Here is a 19,290-nt window from a genome sequence, read left to right as displayed (position 1 = left end):
ATCACAAAATGATTATATAAAAATAATCATACAAACTGACATGACTTTATATAATTTGTCATATTTGTTTTACAATAAAAATAATTTTATAATTTGATAAATCACATCAATTTATAAAATTAATTTTACATAATCACTTTATAGTTAGAATATTTTTATAATTTTTTAATACGATAAATGCTATTTGAAAATTCGTTTATTGACATTCCTAGCATAATAATGATGTGAAAATACTACACATCAGCTAATATAAAAAATTAGAGATGTTTTTATTTATTTTTCAGTTTTAACGGGTCTTAAAACAAGTTTTTTTTTTGGGGGTCTTTTCCTAATTTTTGTAGTTTTTATTTATTTGTTAAAAATCCTCTGTTTCTTACCTATAGATCCATCATAGGCTGTGTATTCGTTGTACATTGCATAACCAACCTTACCTTATCGCCGGAGAACGTTGTCGAACTTAATTAGCCATGTGTATTTCCTCTAGTTATATGCTTTGTAGACAAAAAATAATGTCAGTTTTTTTTTTCTAATTTTTATTAATCCTTGGGAGATCTCTTTCGCCATCAATATTAATACTATGTAATTGCAATTAAGATGGAGCAAATAGGAAAGTCATTTTAATATTATGTGGCAGTTCCAATGAAGAATGTAGTGATGAGCTCGATGAGTAAATGACTCTTCTTACAAAAAAATAGCAGGTATTGAATGGCAGTACCCAAGCTTTGTCTCGCTTCTTTGGATGGTATTTTACATCCATTTTTGCTTCTTTGGATGGACTTTTCCATCTAATCTTTGCCTTGAGTTTTCAATTCAATTGCGATGTCACAACAGAGAATTGTCCTTGTGCTATCAACGATTTGTTTTGGAAACCGTTTGTAGTTTTACACCTTTAAATTGTAAAAAATTACAGACATAAATCTCATAATTTTGCACATTATTTAAAAATATGTGATTTTATTTTTTTTATTTTTATATTTATATAAAAATATAAAAATAAAAAAAATAAAATCACATATTTTTTTTATATAATATACAGAGTATATAACTTTTGTGTAACACGATTTTTAAATTTCACCTTTTATTTTCAAGGCTTGAAAACGTCAATAGTCGTTAAAAGGGGTTGAAAAACTTGTATTTTATGGAGTAGTTTTCGCAAAAATATTCAGGAAAAAGAAAAAGAAAAAGAAAAAGAAATTAATGTGGTCCCCACTTCATCTTCCTGGATATGTCCTCACCCGAGCTACATGATGTTTATTCCATCCAATGAAGGCACCCCCGTATTCACGTCTTACTTCCATCATCAATGTTTTTGACTTTAAAAAATAAAATAAAATAAAATAAAAATAAAGTCTTTTTTTTTTTTTTATAGGAAAAATAAAGTCTTTTAAAATAAATGACAGAGATAAGAAAAGTAGTACTTTGATTGGAATAGCGACCAACGCCATTAGAGAAAAAAAGTTTCAAGGAGAGCCTCCTTTAATTTTTTCTATCTTTTCTTTGATTCAGAATTGCAAGAGAGAGAGAGAGAGAGAGAGAGAGAGAACCTAGGAACCAGTTTCACGAAGGGAAAGAGAGGTGGATCCAAATCTGCGAGGAAATAGGAAAGGAGAGAAAAGAAGAAGAGGTTCAAGCAATGAAGAAGCAGGGCACATCATCACAATCGACGACAACAAGGCCTGCGACAACAGTGTTGCCGTACCAGACCCCAAGATTGAGAGATCATTACCTTATTGGGAAGAAGCTTGGCCAAGGCCAATTTGGGACTACCTACCTCTGCACCCACAAGTCTACGGAAGCCCAATACGCCTGCAAGTCAATTCCCAAGAGGAAACTCCTATGCAAGGAAGATTACGACGATGTTTGGAGGGAGATTCAGATCATGCACCATCTCTCCGAGCACCCGCATGTGGTACGGATCGAAGGGACTTATGAGGACTTGGTGTTCGTGCACTTGGTCATGGAGCTGTGCGCTGGGGGCGAGCTGTTCGATAGGATTGTGCAGAAGGGGCATTACAGTGAGAGAGAGGCAGTGAAACTCATAAAGACCATCGTTGGTGTGGTGGAGGCTTGTCACTCTCTCGGCGTTATGCATAGGGATCTCAAGCCCGAGAATTTCTTGTTTGAAAGTCCTGCCGACGATGCCAAGCTCAAGGCCACCGATTTCGGCTTGTCTGTCTTCTACAAGCCAGGTTGGTTTCTGGGTTTCCTTCCGTTTTCTCTGTTGTCATTGGAAATGGCGGGTTTTATTCTATGCATGCTAAACTCGTGATTGCAGTTCTAATAATACAGTACGTTGGCCGCCCGCTGGTCGACGGGTACTTTCAGTTTGGGTTTTTTCTTCATTGTTTATGAATTTTTTGGCTTTTAAAAAAATCGGTCTTGGTTGGATCGGTTTTCAAGCGGACAAGTCGATTTGTATTGGTTAGATTTGCGGCTTGTCTAGCGTCCTTGGTGGATTTCAAGCTTCGCTGGTTATTGGTCATTATTTTATTTGTTTTAACGTTGCCGGTTCTTGAACCGAAATTTAGTCCTGTTTTTGGAAATTGTCTTTTATCCATTTGAAACCAGGCTGATTAGTCTTCGAAGGGCATGATTGTAGCGAACTAAATCTTTTTTTATCTAAAATATGTGGATATAACTTAAAAGGCACAAAAATGAAATATTGGAAGCACGGCATGAAAATTGTTTTGCTCAGATTGATTAGGGAGTTCACTTCCAAATGAAAGGAAGAATGGAAACTGTGGGCATTATTATGATGGCCAGTCTGCTCTGGAAGCTGTTTCGAATGTTCCCCTTTATTTTGGATATTTGAAGGGGGGAGCTTAATATGTTGCTTGGTAGAGTGGATTGTAGCCAATTGACATGCATACATGTTGCGGGCACAAACAGTCTGGCTAATAACATTCTGATGCGAAAGCAATGGTTTTTCTTAATGCGCTAAGTCTTCAATTTTATGTACTTCTATGTAACATTGTCAGTTTCCATGAGTTCTTCTCTGTCCGTAAATCATCTTTTGTCTATGTAAACTGCTGTCACATTTTCTAATGGTACTCTTTTCTTCCAGGAGAAGCTTTCCATGATGTGGTAGGAAGTCCCTATTATGTGGCACCTGAGGTGTTGAAAAAGCATTATGGACCTGAAGTAGATGTATGGAGTGCTGGTGTTATCCTTTACATTTTACTCAGTGGAGTTCCACCTTTTTGGGCTGGTAGTCATCTTGACTAGCTAAGATCTTCTATACTTAAGAGTTGTGGCTGGATTGTTGACGGTTATACTCATTTTGCATTATTTATACCTAAGCTGTACCTACTTTTTCCAATTACTTGCAGAAACTGAAACAGGAATCTTTAGACAGATTTTAAAAGGAAAATTAGATTTTGAATCTGCACCATGGCCTAGTATTTCAGAAAGTGCAAAAGATTTGATCCGAAAGATGCTCGAGAGGGATCCAACAAAAAGAATTACTGCCCATGAAGTCCTATGTGAGTTGCTTTGTACCCATTATGCCTGCTGTTCTGCTGGTAGAAGCAGGGGTATTCAATGTCCTTGCTTTGTTATAGCTCTCCTATCTGTGTAACGATAACAACAGAGTTTATTTTTGTACCAGGCCACCCATGGATTGTGGATGACAGAGTTGCACCAGACAAACCTCTAGATTCTGCAGTTTTGTCACGGCTGAAGCAGTTCTCAGCAATGAATAAACTTAAAAAGATGGCTTTGCGTGTATATTTCTTTTTCCCCACAATACTTGCTCTGTTTTCATTTTTTAATGGATGTCTGCATTTAAAATTATCATAATGAGCAGAAAAATTGAAGCTTCTTGATTTAGGATTTGTGGCGCTGGGTTAAGTTCACATATTTAGACAGGTAAAGGATAGCTCTTTTCGAGATAAAGCCTGACAGAAAAAATAGCATGATACACAAATATGAGATTTTCTAACTTTGAATCAGCTTGAACTCTACTCTAGTCAATTAAGCCTTAGTCCCAACTAATTGGTTCAGCTACACGGATTTTTTAATGCCACTTGTCCTATTGGAGGCCACATCTGCATTTATCTATCCAACAATCTGTTTCAGCCATAAATTTCACCCACACTATAATTTGGATTGTCTTGAACGGAAGGAAATATAGAATTATTAAATATAAACTTGTTCCAGGAGTAAATATAACTCAAGTGTACCAAACATATGAAAATGTCGTGTGTCCAGTGTCAGAATGAGGTCGGAACCTCCCGTTTTCATTAAATTTTTTATTCTGTTTCTTAATGCCCACTTCTCTAGTTATGCAACCTGTTTGTTCATCTTTTGCATTGGAAAATTTAATTTCAGGTCATTGCTGAAAGACTTTCAGAGGAAGAAATTGGTGGTCTGAAAGAATTGTTCAAAATGATTGACACAGACAATAGTGGAACTATAACATTTGAGGAGCTTAAAGAGGGTTTGAAAAGAGTGGGCTCTAATCTAATGGAATCTGAGATCAAGTCTCTGATGGATGCAGTAAGTAAATTGCTCATAAACTCTTGCAAGAAAATAAATAAGTTTCACTGTTTTTCCATTTTATTCAATTTATTATCTGTTACAACATAGATGAATTGGTTTGGCAGGCTGATATCGACAACAGTGGATCAATAGACTATGGTGAGTTTCTTGCTGCTACATTGCACGTGAATAAGATGGAGAGAGAGGAGAATCTGGTTGCAGCCTTCACCTATTTTGACAAGGACGGTAGTGGATACATCACTATTGATGAGCTTCAACAAGCTTGCAAGGACTTTGGTCTAGGTGATGTCCATCTAGATGATATGATCAAAGAAATTGATCAAGACAATGTAAGTTTCTTTGGTTACATACTTCCACGTTATTTTTTTGTGTTTTCCCATTCAAATTCTTAGACACATTTTGTGGGTATCACATTATGTATCCTGAATCAGATCATAATCGGTAATTATTTATTATTTCATGCCTCATCGAAAGGTAAATTTTCTTAACCACTCTTTTATTCTTTGATTCCAAAGTTTCTTTTGCCTGTAGAAGTTATATTGGCATCATTCAAAAAGATATGTTGTTGCTCATTCTTGTAGGATTACTTTTTGTGTCCCTACTAGTAGATCTAAAACTGCCATCTGATATACTGGTTCTTTGACGATGGTGGTTTCTAGCGATGGCTTCATATTCTTAGAGATGTTTTCTTAAATAAGCAAAGATGCTAGTTGGATACTTTGTTGATCTTTTTTGGGCAAGTTATGTCTATACTACGGCTAGACAGACACGAAGTCATTAAACAATAAGACTCCTCATGTTACCATATTGTTGAGAGAATCATTTACATTATCTAGTTTTTGTTGTTGCTGCAACATTTGAACAGTTGTGTTCAGATCATCCTTTAGCTTCCAATTTCAACTTTATTTATATATTTGATTCTAGTACTAGTAAGACATATTGATAGCAAGCAGTGATAATGTAGCTAGTGGTCACTTGACGAAAGTAAGAATCATGCAAGTTGCAAGTTGTGAACACAGGCCTCAGTTACTGTTATGTTTATCAGATGAAGTTTTTTTAAATGTGGTTATTAATAAATCCCAATTTATAACGAATAAATCAGAGACTAGACAATACTCGTTTTTCATAGAAACTTTCATCCTAACCTCTACCACTTTCCAGGATGGGCGTATCGATTATGGGGAGTTTGCAGCAATGATGAGGAAGGGAGATGGAGGAGTTGGGAGGAGCAGAACAATGAGAAGCAATTTGACCTTTAATTTAGCTGATGCCTTTGGAGTAAAAGAGACAAGCTGAGATTACTAACCAAAAGCAATCCTGTATAGTAACAGCTTAGAGGATGAAGGCAATAGTTCCATTTTTATATCTTAATGACACTTAGCTTTTGTTTGTGCTGAATTATGCCTAGCCGATTAGAGTATGAAGGCATTAGTTTTTTTTTTTTTTAGATCTTAACGACTCTCAGCTTTTATTTGTGCTGATGCTTGTTTTTTCAATTACTGTTCTGTTATAAAGTGCAGAGATTTGGTTCTTTTGAATCTTCTCGATCTCACGGCATTCTTGCACTAGAAATTACGTTATCCAAGAGGCTCACCTCCTTTGATTGATTCCCACTTAATATGACTAATTGAAAAGGGAAATGCTTTTCCCACAGTTTTTTTTTTTTTTTAATTTTGTTTTTTACTTGGTGATTAAGTAAGTGTTTTTAAATGAATATGTGAGTTTTTTTTAAAATATCTAAATAGTTTAAAAAAATGTTGAAAGTAAAAGTAAAAAAAATAAAAAATAAAAAGATTTTAACTGGTTGGTAGAGAATTTCGGTTCTGTGGACGTGGCAACATCCAATTGTAAACATGTGCAAATTAACTACATGTGTTTGAGAAATGCTACACCCACCGAATTTATATACCGATTTTTTTTTTTTTTTAACTTAATGGTTAAGGAAATATTTTTTAATAAATTTGTAAATTTTATTTTTTTAAATGTTTAAAATGATTTGAAAAATATTTGAAGGGAAAATAAAAAGAAGAAGAAGAAAAAATTTTACATTGTTCATACCCATTCGGTACACTTTCATTGGGAGTAGTACCACTCCACGTGTTTTAATACAACATTTTTAAGAAATACTTCGGGTGAATCTTATATTTACTTGAGATCTTACTATGATTTAGATTTTTCCATTTTTTGCTCATTGATTTTACTTGCGTTTACGGATGCTTCAAAAAAAAGAAAAAAAAAATAATGAGGTCTAATTTATTTGGCTTATGAATCCCTTAGAATTCTCCTTAAAATTGTGGGGAGGGATGGATGAAGTAAGAGGTTAATACAGTAAATAAATAAAAAAACAGTAATTGCAGTTAATACAGTAAGCATGCAAAATAATTTACTTTCCAACTCGTTTGTTTTCAATAAACTTTTTAATTCATCTCATATTATTTAATTATTATAATTTTTTTAAATTTTTATATAAAATAAAATAATTAATTTAATTTTTTTAAATCTTAAAATAAAAATAATATTAAAAAAATATTTTATTTAATTTTTAACTTTAATTTCATCTCATCTTATATGAAAAAACGTTTATTTTTACATATGAGATAAAATGAGATGAGTTGAGATTAAAATTAAAAAATTAAATAAAATATTATTAAAATATATATTTTTAATATTATTTTTATTTTATGATTTGAAAATATTAAATTATTTATTTTATTTTATATATAAATTTAAAAAAATTATAATAATTAAATATGATGAAATAGATTGAAATGAAATATGAAAACAAACTAACATATTAGATCAGAAAAGTATAATTGGAAGGGCATATTGGTCATTGGGAAAGGAAACGGATAGGATAGGGCATCGGCCTAATTCCGGGCGGGCATGGTGTGAGAGGCAGACTTGTGAATCTGTGATGTGTTAGGAGAAAGAGCGAGCAAATAGCATTCCAACTATGGCCTCTGCCTCTGTGACCCTCTCCTTATGCTCATCTCTCGCCACCCACTCCAGAATCTGTACAAAGCAACACGCATCGCCGACATTCTCATTCTCTAACAATACCTATCTCAGCTCCCTCTCCTTCTCTCCCCACAAACTCTCTCTCTCCTCTTCTTCTTCACGCGCATTTCCTCTTCTCCTGAAGTCCTCAGATTCGGATGCAGCCGTGCTCGAGTCCGAACCCGGTGCAACGGAGGTTGAAGCCACGCAAATCGTCCAAATCTCACCGGAACAAGTCCCCAAGCGTGAGGAAGTGTTCGCCGTGGTCATGGTGAGTAATTGGAAAACCAAACCACAAGCTATATGCGTTCTTCGAGCGTTTTTGAGGTGACCCATTTGATGTTCTTGATTGCTAATTGTGGCTTTGGAGTAATTCTGTGTTTGCCCAGACACTGTTTACCGTTTCGTATATCTGCGAGATTTATATTATGCTCTCCTCATGATAAATTTGATAGCTTGTATGCTTTAAGGTTGTTCCTATCACACACATACCAATATTATGTCTATTATTTGATTGTGGTTGTTGTATTTCCGCCTTGTTTAGATAGGATCACGCCAATATATTGTTTTTCCTGGGCGGTTCATCTATACTCAGAGGCTTAAAGGCGCTAATGTCAACGACAAGGTACTTATTCCAACTCGTTCTTGAGTATTATTATTTTTTTTTTCCTTGAGATTTTCTCATATGAAGGCCGTATCTTAACGGACTCCCTTTGTGCAGATTGTCCTTTATCTCTCAATTTACTTGTTTCATTTAAAGCATTTGGTAATTTCGTTGGCTGGGCTTCCCTTTCAACATCGAAAATCCCTTTCATATCCAGAAAAGTATATAATATCAGTTACTGTTTCAACCCACCAATCGATTTATTACCTTGCCAACACCATCTCAATGATGAAGACGCTCTAACATAAAAATATCATACGATTTACATCCCCAATTAACAGTGTTTGTAACATTTTACTAATTCCCGTACCTTAGATAGAAAAGGTTAATTCTTGCATATCTTATTATCCTGTCTTCGTAAGAATGACAAATGACACACTTAAGTTAACAGTACTTGAAGCACTGAGGTGCCTACATGCGACAGATTAATAACCCATGATTGTGGTCAGGTTTCTAGGTTATGAGCAAGTCTTGCTGCTGAAACTTGCACAGATGTCAGTTTTCTACATGTGTATGCATTTTTATATGCATAAAGTTTATCTGTAAACCAAGAAGATGCTCTCTCTGGCCGAGTGGTTGGCTGGTTGCTATGGTATTCGTATAGTTCTTGCTTTCTACCTCAACTAAGTTTTTTGAAAATTGATTCTGGGGCAGATCATCCTGAACAAGGTGTTGCTCATCGGAACCAGAACAACTACCTACATTGGAAAACCAGTGGTGACTAATGCTGCTGTACATGCAGTAGTTGAAGAGCAGGTAGTTCACTACCATCCTGATAAATCTTTTATTATTATCCCCCAATAATAAAATGGAATATCTTTTTTCCTAGTTGGCATTCTTATTATTTCTTGACTTCCTCTATCTTTGACCTCTACATTTTCAATGCAGGGTTTAAATCCCAAAGTAGTTGTCTTCAAGTATAAGAAGAAGAAAAACTATCGGAGAAATATTGGTCATCGACAAGTATGTTACATAGTTCACTCGTATCATTGATGGTTAACTTACCACTATAAAGGGCGTAGCATGGAGCAATTCTATGGGATGCATAACTTTTGCATTTTTAGAGTCCGGTACTAAAACAAGGAGCAAAAGAAAGTTACTGCATGATATATGCATTTCACATCTGGGTTTAGAAGCTTTACTCTCTCCCAAAATGGAAAATTCTACCCTTTTATTTCTCTCTAGCTCTTTATAAAAAAAAAACTCACCTTTGCCGTTTCTTTCTAAGCTCAAAGCTGTCTTGTTGGAGCAGTTATCATGTCTGTTCAGACCTGCTGCTTCAGCTAAGCAATGAGGGTGATTTTCAAAATCCTCTCGTTTGAATTCAAAACCTACCTCAACTTATGTCAACTCATCTCATCTTCATCATTATAACTTTATCAAATTTCCACACAAAAGATAATAAACAATTCAACTTTTTCAAATCTCAAAACAAAATTTTCAAATTCTCACACAAAATAGAATAAATAATTTAACTTTTTCAAATTCTAAAATAATAATAATATTAAAAAATAATATTCTAAAAACATTCTAGTCTAATATTCACAAATCATTTCAACTCATTAATGAATCCAAACAACTCCTCAGAACTGTTGCTTACACGTTTACAACACCTAAAGCTCGACGACGTTTTAATCTTTCGTTTTAATCTATTTCTTGGGTGCTTAATGACATACTTGAACCTGCAATTTCTGTTCCATGGTAGTTAAAATTTCCATCAGTTAGAGATCTCTGTGGTCATCTTGTGTGCTGTTGCTTGCTAGAAAAATTTGCTCCTTGTTGGGTGGTGCAAAAAATTTTACCTATCCATTTTGGTACTTCCATGTTTCCATCCTATCTACAATCCACAGACAAAGGGCAATAGTCTGTCTCATGACTTGTCTATATATAACTTAGCTATTTACTTCCAGAAAAATAACAATAATACAAATTATAATTCGTGTATCTGTTTCCTAATTATCCTATTTATGATGATTTCGTTGTTACCTAATTATGCAGCCAAATACAAGGATAAGGATAACAGGCATCACAGGTTATCAGGATTATCCAGCTGTTACTCTAGACTCGTAGGGTTTCTAGGCGAAGTTGGGGGAATACCGAAGATCATTGACATCTGAATGTTTTGTGAAGGTTTTGTTCTCTTGTTTGGCATGTAATATCCTCTGTAGGGAGCCAACTCCAGCAATGAATATTGAAAATTACTTTGTGCCCGAATGAATTATTCAATCAAAATGCGTTGTGAAAATAATGTTTGATGCATCGGTTTTCTATCATTTACAACATCATCCATGATTCAACATTTTTCATTCATGCTACAAATTCCCTTTCGACTGTGTAAATTAAATGTGCTTAAAAGCACTAGGACGTCATCTTACATCTTTCCAAAAGTAAAAAAGAAATGATATTTGCAATAAAGTGTGCAAATGCTGTATAATTATTTTTAAAAAAATGAGTAAAAACAGAATTTGTGTGAAAAAAATTATTTTTTTAATAGTAAATTTCACTCTTTTTAAAAAGAATTACGTGATATTTGCGTCCTCTATAATTGTTACTCAAAAGCCAAATGATTCCACAATGACTAGTGGGGAAAAATTGAACTGTGAGCCTATACCAATTTCCTCTGTCGTTTAACATATTTACTTTGGACAATAAGTTATTGGCCTAATCATCATATCATTCACAACACAAACTAAATCCTATATAAGCTGGCCTTCAACAGGAAGATCGGTGGGGAACCGCCAACATTCTCAGATTTGCTTCCGACTCAAACCTGAATCCGACAATGGGAGGAAGTTTCGTTAACAGAACTTCATTCGGAAACTTTCTTCCTCTTCAGAAGGGCCGGACAAATTGAGATGAAACCGATAAGAAAAAGAACTGACAAAGTTTTAAAATCATATAGATCCTTGACTGACTTGAGATCCCCAAGAGCAAGGCCGGCCTATATAAAACAGAATGAGCAACAACAGTAAGGTAATTAGCAAAATGACATAAACCAAAAAAAAGGAACTTAATTATATTTAACTCGTAAACAGAATCTACCAAGCCTGTAAACTATTCAAGGCTAAGAAAAAAAAATCCATTCAAAGGTAAGGGTAAAATCCATGAAATAACATCTATTATGAAATTTCAGGAGATGTACATAGACAAAAATTAAAACTAATATATATGAATTTCTAAATATAAACACTGCTTCCTTGTATGCGGACCAAATAAAGCAAAAGGAAATTTTCCATTGAATGTATTGTCCGATGTCTCTCTTACATTCATGTGTACTTCTCGGCCCAAAAGCAAAGGTACTCTTTTGCTATCAAACTTCAAGCAATTTTTCAAACTCTATTTGCTAAAGATGAATTTTGCAACAGAACAGCAGCACAGGAAGAATACAATCACAAACCCACCAAAACTACTTACTTCAAGAAGACTAACTCTATTCCTGAAGGTTATTTCTTTGGGGGAGGGGGGGGAGATGGACAGCCCACCTACACTTCATCTTTGAAGAACATGCATGTTATAGTCCAAGCCGAAGCATCTGAATATTTATTCTAAGAACCTAATCAGTAGATTGTTTGCTAGCAACCCTGCAAATACTGCTATAACTCCAAATCAAGAACCCCGACTTCGAAACCACGTAAACACAACCCATCAATATGACCATGTTCACCTTTTTAAGCAGTAACAACTTGAAAAAATTATCTTGCGATCATAAGATGGTCAAAATATATGATACTTATCACCTTTTTTTTTTCAAAACTGATAACGGTTAAGTGACAGCTTTTTTTTATATACTATTTTATTAAAACTCAACATCAGCAACTCATATATTTATAACATGAGACAACTAAGATAATAAATCTGAACTAAGATATAAATAGTGAGCTTTTTGGGAAGTTGGCTAATGAAAAGTAATCATAACATGAGCCAAATCAGATAATAACTCCGAATTAAGAGGGGCAGAGATGGACTTACTCTGACTGTGATATATGATGCTGGAATAAGACCAATCAAAGTAGCCAGAAAGAAAATATGAAATGGTATATCAACAATCGGAGATGCCAAATTGATGAAAAGGTTGGGCAATGATGGAGTTATCCTCAGAAAGAGCATGTAATTCAGCAGCTTATCTCTACGTTTAGCTATCTGATTCCATGAAAGATAAGGTTAATGCAGTGGCATGGCACAGAATACGAGTTGAATTAATAATAATGTTAAGTTATGAAAAATGAACTGAATATCAACAAAAAAACAACAGAAAGATATACCTCTGACTGGAAGAATCTCAACTTTTCATCCCAGAACCAACTAACTATAGGCTTGCCAATTAACTTAGACAAAAAGAAGCAGCATGATGCTCCCGTTGTAGCATTAAAAACAACTAAGAGAAGGCCCCTGATAACACCAAAAAGAGCTCCAGCTAGCAAAGACATGAAAAGTGTTCCAGGAATCATAAAAGTCTGCATGAATATGTACGTGGAGCAGTAGCCTAGAGTGAATCGGGCTGGGTAATCTTTAGCATATGATGACAGATGATCTCTGAAGCAAAATTAAAAAAAAAAATGTTCAGTGCAGTTAAAACATAAAGGCAAATAAAGAAACCCAAATGGTATAGCATACCAGTCATACCGAAAATTGAACAATTACAGACTAATAGAGACCATGACACTTTCTTGGATCACAACGCGTATATGACTAAATATAATGAAAGTAAACAAATGGAGTTTGCGTCACAGAAGTCATGATTCTTGAGCCAACTCGCAAGCTCTAATATGATGGGCACAAAATAAAGACCATAAACATAAATCTACATATAGGGACCACCTTTCAGATATCCATGCGCTATATTCTCGTAATCAGATTGAAGACGCTGCAATCTAAATTAAAAAACAACTGGAGATGATCATTTAGTGGAAATATTCTCACATTCCCCAAAGGTTCCCATACAAAAAAGTGGCCGCTAGTGCACCACCGTATTCATAAACCCCACCCCACTTATTTAAGTAAATAAGTTTAAGAACCCATTCTTCCCACACGGGGGTCCAATTAGAAAACTAAGTTAACGTTCCCTCATTTGATTCAATGAAAATTGATAACAAATTCTTCAAAATTTGTTAATCAAAGTTAAGTATATCGAACCATCTCGCTCGGAAACGTGATGGCCGCTCATACCACACAGCTTGGAATGTGTCTATATAATATGAGTCGCCTAAACAAGAAGCTAGAATCGTCAATTGAAAAATGCGAGGAACGAATCGAAAAGGGGACGCACTTGAGCATACGGAGATCCGAAATGGTTCGAGGCAGCTTGAGTTTCCCGTAGTCGGCGGCGGGCATGGTCAAGTAGATGCAGAATAGGCCACCGGAGAAGATAAAGAAGATGCCGAGGGCGGCGGTGAACTCCCAGCGAGACACCGGGAACCTCTCCGATTTGGGCTTCTTGCAGGTGCGAGAATCGTCCTTCTCACCCACCGCGTTCTCTTCATCCCTCAACAGCCTCCCGTTCTCTCCAATCAGATTGCGAGGAGCCGCCATTAATGCTTTAAGCGCGTTGATCCAAAACAAACGAACCGCACCACCGCCACCACCGTCAATGGAGAGGACAGTGAGGTTTGGGCTCGAGAAAAAGGGACGGCGAACCACATCAAATCAGAATCCCGTTTTGAATATCCATTTCCAGAATTCAGCACTAAAAATCAAACAAAGAGAACCAAAAATAAAATAAACAAATAAAATCTCTAAATTTAGCACTGCGTCTCTCTGCAACTCTACTTATACACGATCATGGGAACGACGGACTGACGGAGAGAAGTTTCATTATAATTTCGTGTCTTATTTCTTTGTTTTTTATTTAATTTAATTTTTATTCAAATTTCTGTTGGAGGGGCTTTCTTTATTTAATTTTTCGTTAAAATATTTTACGCACCGTGCAAATTTCTCCAAAGCTTAACTTAAAATTGGATTTGGTTTCTAGATAGAGACACCTTTGCTTCTGTTTTTTTTTTTTTTATTATTTATTTATTTATTTATTTTTTATTTATTTATTTATTTCATATGTCCTTATCATTATAAAGGTTAGTCATGTCAAATACGAGGGCTAAAATTCTTCTTTAGTTGAATATTTTAATTCTTTAGGCTGGTAGGTAAGCTAACCAGTTAAAATTAATTTGAAATTTTCAAAAATCACTTTAATAGATCATTTAAAAAGAGAGAAAATAAAACATAAAGTGAAAAAAAAGGAAAGAATATTTCAAAACCAAAAGACAACATAAAATAAAGAAATCAAGGAAAATATTAACATATCGAAACTTTAGAAATAGTTTTTCTTGTTTTCATGATATTTTAGATTCGTTTATTTTTTATTTTGTGTTTATACTTTATATATATATATTTTTTTTAAAATTATATTTACAATCATGAATTATGCAATCGTTACGTAATTGTTTTGAAAAAAATAAATAAAACATGAGATCTACATAAAAAAAAATTAATTTTTTTTATTGTAGACCTCACTTTTTTTCAAAAGGATTACGTGACGTTTACGCATTTCACAATTGTACGTATAATTACTCATTTTGTTTTCCTAGATATTGATACAAAATAGCCCTTCTCATCCATTTCCAGCAATCAATAATGTTTTTCTCCAGGTGTTTATTTTTTAGTTCAAAATATAAACAATTGCCAATTTAAACTTTCTCTCTTTCAAATGGACGATGAAAGAAACTTTTTATTTGCAGGTAGACATGGCGAATACGCCTTTCTTCATGTTTTCATTGATCTTAATTCATATCTACTTTATCTTTGTTATGGCAGTTACCCAGTCATCGAGTGATATACATCTGGTTTGAAATACTAGAGATTGAACGGTCGATTTGAACCAGACCGCCTCAAGGCCCAGCAGAAAAGGCCCGACAAGGACTATGCCAGGTCAGCCCAATCACTCACACGGTCTGCAACGCACATCAGTAAACGTTAATCTCTAGAAAAAAAATTATACTTATTATTCCCCTCCATCACACATTAATATGTAATTTTTTATTTTTATCTTTTTATTTAAACACACGTATATATTAATGTATAAATATATATTTAAATAGAATGATAAAAATAATAAATTATATATTAATATATAATTTGAAAATAATAAATAATATTTATCTGATCCGTATACATTTCGCGATCAGATTAAATTCTAATCCTGTAATATTATTATTCGATAGTTTTTGTCATTCACTCATGCTCACATTAGTTACACATTTTTTTTTAAAAAAAATATCATTATTCATTGATTTAACTCTCAAAAATCTCTCTTTCAATAAACTCCCCATGTCTTTTTTCTAATTAATGGTTCAATTAGAAGTAAGAAAGAAAACAAAAATTATTTTTAGTTTGCAATATAATTTTTATCCTGTTCACCTAATTGTTAAATACAGTTTCTATTGCCAATCAAGTTACATTGTGTTGGTACTGATCAAAGAAAAGCAAAATATTTCTTCAAAATACCTTTTCTAGTTGAGTGTACATGATACATGTACATATATGTAATATATATATATATATATATATATATATAAGTGATCAACCTAAGGAAGGTTGGATCTATACTTTAAAAGTACTAATTAATATTAAAATTAGAACTTATTAAAATAATTATAAAGAATAACAAAACTTTCACTTTTAAATAATATAAGATGTCATTCATTACTTCGAGTATTGCACTGTCAATAACAGGATGCTTTTTGGCATTTAAAAAAATAAAAAATAAAAAAAGAGGATCAGTTTTGGGCCGAAGAAGAAGAAGAAGAAGGAAATAGTTGGAAACTTGGACTAGTTGGTAACCTGGTCTTACAGTTTCAACAGACATTCTATTTTGGTAGGCACATGCACCTGCTCCAGCAAAGGAGATATGATATTCCATCTAAGTCTATGTTTACACGTCAATATCATTTCAATCCGTTTCAAATTAATTATTGATAGGATCTATTACTTTTTTAACTTCTTATGAAAAGTTAAACCCATCTTAACCTATTTCATAAATCCAAACACATATTTCAATCGATTTACATTCAAACACGTCCTAATAGAATCTACAAAATATTACTATTCACAATTTTACTCGTATATCAATTAAACTTACATAATATAATGAAAATTATGTTTTATAGGTCACTTTTTTCTTGATTTGCAACACTACCAATATGTTATGAGAAATTATATATAGAAGTCTTACACCACACACCTCTACCTAACTAACATGAAATTTATCTTTTTTATCATTCTATTTAAACACATACACAAAGTATAACATATGTATGCTCAATATAGACCGATACATGAGATGATCGTTATAAAAGATAAAACTGAGATGTATAAAGATGTACTTACTTAATCCGAAAGAACCCAATGGTATTAATTCAAATAACATTGCAGAAATAAGAGTCATATCTGATGGTTTTAGTTTATGTGCTAAAATGAATATTAATCACATATAGGTTGAAACAGATTCTAAGCTAGTGGTTAATTGGTGGGAGAAAGGTGAGCAAGTTCCTTAACGTAGTCAAAGATATTGAAAAGAGACTAGATTGAAGACTCGTTGGATGGTGTTAGTCTTTATCATTCAAGTTATATGGCATCGGTAACACTTTTTGCAGGTCTTGTTAGCACGCACTTTTATATTTTGAGTTGTTAGGTATTCTTATTGATTAAGGGTTAGCTGTTTTTCTTTGTGTTATTGTAGTTCATTTTGATACTTGAGTTTGAAATTTAGGATAATATGTAACCTCCGCTATTCAGTTATAACCATTATTTTTTTTCGTAAAAAATAAAAATAATCAATAAAATAAAAATATCATCCTCTTAAAAAAAAAAAAAAAAAAAATCCGGAAGAAGCAGTTTTCCGACGGGGATAGCATTGCCAATAATTTGCCATCGAGACTGACAACTTTATTATGGCAATCTTTTTGTCCCCTTTTTTTTTTCCTGAATTGCTTGAAAGTTCGTACAGATGTGGTAGTCTTTTATTATTAAACCCCTGGAAAGAAGAAAGAAAGACTTTCCTTTTTCATATTTTATGGAAGATAAGCTAAAAGAATTAGAGGTGTGTGTGTCGTGACCTGTGATGGGCCTTTAGATTAAAAGAAAGCGATGATCTAATCTAAAGGTCCTGGCCCATAAAAGAAGAAAGACCGTTATTTTATGAGGGTACCATCCAATACGTAAATAAGCAATTCACGAATGTAGAAATAAGTTTTCAGGAAATCAGATGGCAAAATAATGATAACAGAGGAAAATGAATAATAATTTCAATCCAGCAGGAATATTAATATACACAATGATTAAGAAGGGCTGCTAACACTGTTTCTTAAATGATCCAACTTTATAATTAGTTTACAATTCATTTTAAATCAATCAAAGTAATTGTGACACTTCATTAAAAGATAATTTCAATTTTACTTAATTACCCTTCATTTTAAGTAGAGTAGTAAATTTGTTGTAAACTAAGTGTAAGCTTATCATTTTCCAAAAAACAATTGCAACATTATAAATTCGAGTGAAGTTAATAATGTTTGTGAAGTCGACACAAATTTTTCACCCAATTTAGGTAATGATTAAAACCACAAGGCAGATGATATGTCATAACAAGGAGATCATGACATATAGGAAGGTGTATCTATCATTGTTTTTGGTAATCAAAAAGCCAACTTGAAAGTCAATTTAGGTATCTCCGACCACGTCGCTTTGTCAAACTGTGTCTAAGGTCTCTCTATCCCCCCATCCGGAGGTCTGCCCTGTCCTGGGATTTGAAATTTTCGAACGTTGTAGCTTTAATTAAGTTCTGTTTGTATTAACATAAGATCATTATCTATCTCATTTCATCTCATTTTAATATTTAAATACAATTTAAATATAAATACTTTAATTTTAAATTTTAAACTTTTTTATCTAATAATTACCTAATTATTATAATTTTCTCAAACTAAAAAATAAAACATAAAAAATTATTCAATTTTTTTAACTTTCAAAATAAAAATAACATTATGACAATATTTTAAATTTCTAATATTTTTATTTAAATTTTTCTCTTTTATTTTTCAAAACTTCGTCAAACATTATAACTTAAATTATTTTATTATTATTTATAAAATATTTTATTATTATTTATATATATTTGTATCTTATCTCATTTTAACGTTTAAAACGTTGCTTAAACCATTACTACTGAGTTTGGTGTTCAATGTTCACTTTCTTGTTCTGTACGAGACAAAACTCATTGGTAAGAGTTGTATTATTATATAAAAATACATACTGCGGAATAAATCCACTTTTCATGCTTTAACCTGATTCTTGAGACACTGTACACTTAGGCTTCGTTTGGATCATCAACCTATCTCAATTTATCTTAACTCATCATTACAATTTTTTCAAATTTTAACATAAAATATAATAAACAATTCAATTTTTTTAAATTCTAAAATAATAATAATATTAAAAAATAATATTCTAACAATATTTTATCATCTCAATTCAACTCACTTCAACATCCAAACTTAACCTTAGATTAAAAGAAACAAAAAATAATGCTAGAGTAACAGTTGGGGGCTCCCGCTGAGCTCCCTTGGGCTATAACATGTGTTTTTTTATGTTTTTTTTTTAATTTTTAAATATTTTTAAAAAAATAAAAAAAATTCACAACATCATTAAAGAAGTATTTTTTAATAATTTTTTTTTTTTTTACTTTATGACTAAGAAAGTATTTTTTTAATGATGTTCTAAATTTATTTTATTTTTTTAAAATATTTAAAAGTGTTCAAAAGATTTATGTAAAAAATAACTTTAAAAAATATACATAAAAAAATACATGCTAGAGTTAACGAGAGTCCCAAACAGTAACTCTAGCATTGTCGAGAGGAAAATTATAACATGAACAATCAAATCAATAGCAACCACCTTCTCTCTTGTAAAAAATCAAGGTCTACATATTTGATTTTAGCCCCAAGGGGTCTCTCATTCCTTCATTCATCAATTTTGTCTATCAAAATTTATTTTACTTAGCTTTATTTTGATTTCTTTAAAGTAAAAAAAAGTCAGATTATAATTTTTTGATAACTTTTAAGAGACATTCGCGGCACAAGCAG

General features: G+C 32.9%; 3 protein-coding genes across 3 annotated transcripts; 2 read left to right on the top strand and 1 right to left on the bottom strand.

Moving 5' to 3' along the window:
• The first annotated feature begins 1,418 nt into the window (after nt 1-1,418).
• On the top strand, nt 1,419-6,047 carry LOC108991330 (calcium-dependent protein kinase 11-like). The gene is made up of 7 exons (XM_018965512.2): nt 1,419-2,189; nt 3,065-3,208; nt 3,330-3,482; nt 3,608-3,723; nt 4,330-4,497; nt 4,605-4,829; nt 5,662-6,047. The coding sequence occupies exons 1-7, from the start codon at nt 1,634-1,636 to the stop codon at nt 5,794-5,796; spliced, it is 1,497 nt and encodes a 498-aa protein (XP_018821057.1). The 5' UTR covers nt 1,419-1,633; the 3' UTR covers nt 5,797-6,047.
• A 1,276-nt stretch (nt 6,048-7,323) lies between these two features.
• Nucleotides 7,324-10,420, top strand: LOC108991333 (50S ribosomal protein L21, chloroplastic-like). The gene is made up of 5 exons (XM_018965515.2): nt 7,324-7,768; nt 8,042-8,122; nt 8,816-8,917; nt 9,050-9,124; nt 10,160-10,420. The coding sequence occupies exons 1-5, from the start codon at nt 7,454-7,456 to the stop codon at nt 10,229-10,231; spliced, it is 645 nt and encodes a 214-aa protein (XP_018821060.1). The 5' UTR covers nt 7,324-7,453; the 3' UTR covers nt 10,232-10,420.
• Nucleotides 10,421-10,749: 329 nt separating this feature from the next.
• LOC108991332 (uncharacterized membrane protein At4g09580-like) lies at nt 10,750-13,965 on the bottom strand. Its single transcript, XM_018965514.2, has 4 exons — nt 13,428-13,965; nt 12,424-12,694; nt 12,131-12,301; nt 10,750-11,102 (listed from the first exon to the last, which is right to left on the bottom strand). Exons 1-4 carry the CDS (start codon nt 13,688-13,690, stop codon nt 10,971-10,973), a joined length of 837 nt encoding a protein of 278 aa, XP_018821059.1. The 5' UTR covers nt 13,691-13,965; the 3' UTR covers nt 10,750-10,970.
• Nucleotides 13,966-19,290: the final 5,325 nt, after the last annotated feature.

This window comes from Juglans regia, chromosome 11 (assembly GCF_001411555.2).
Source record: "Juglans regia cultivar Chandler chromosome 11, Walnut 2.0, whole genome shotgun sequence".
Taxonomy (NCBI): Eukaryota; Viridiplantae; Streptophyta; class Magnoliopsida; order Fagales; family Juglandaceae; genus Juglans; species Juglans regia.
Note: the sequence above shows the minus strand (reverse complement) of the source record. Positions and strands in the feature narration are given on the sequence as shown.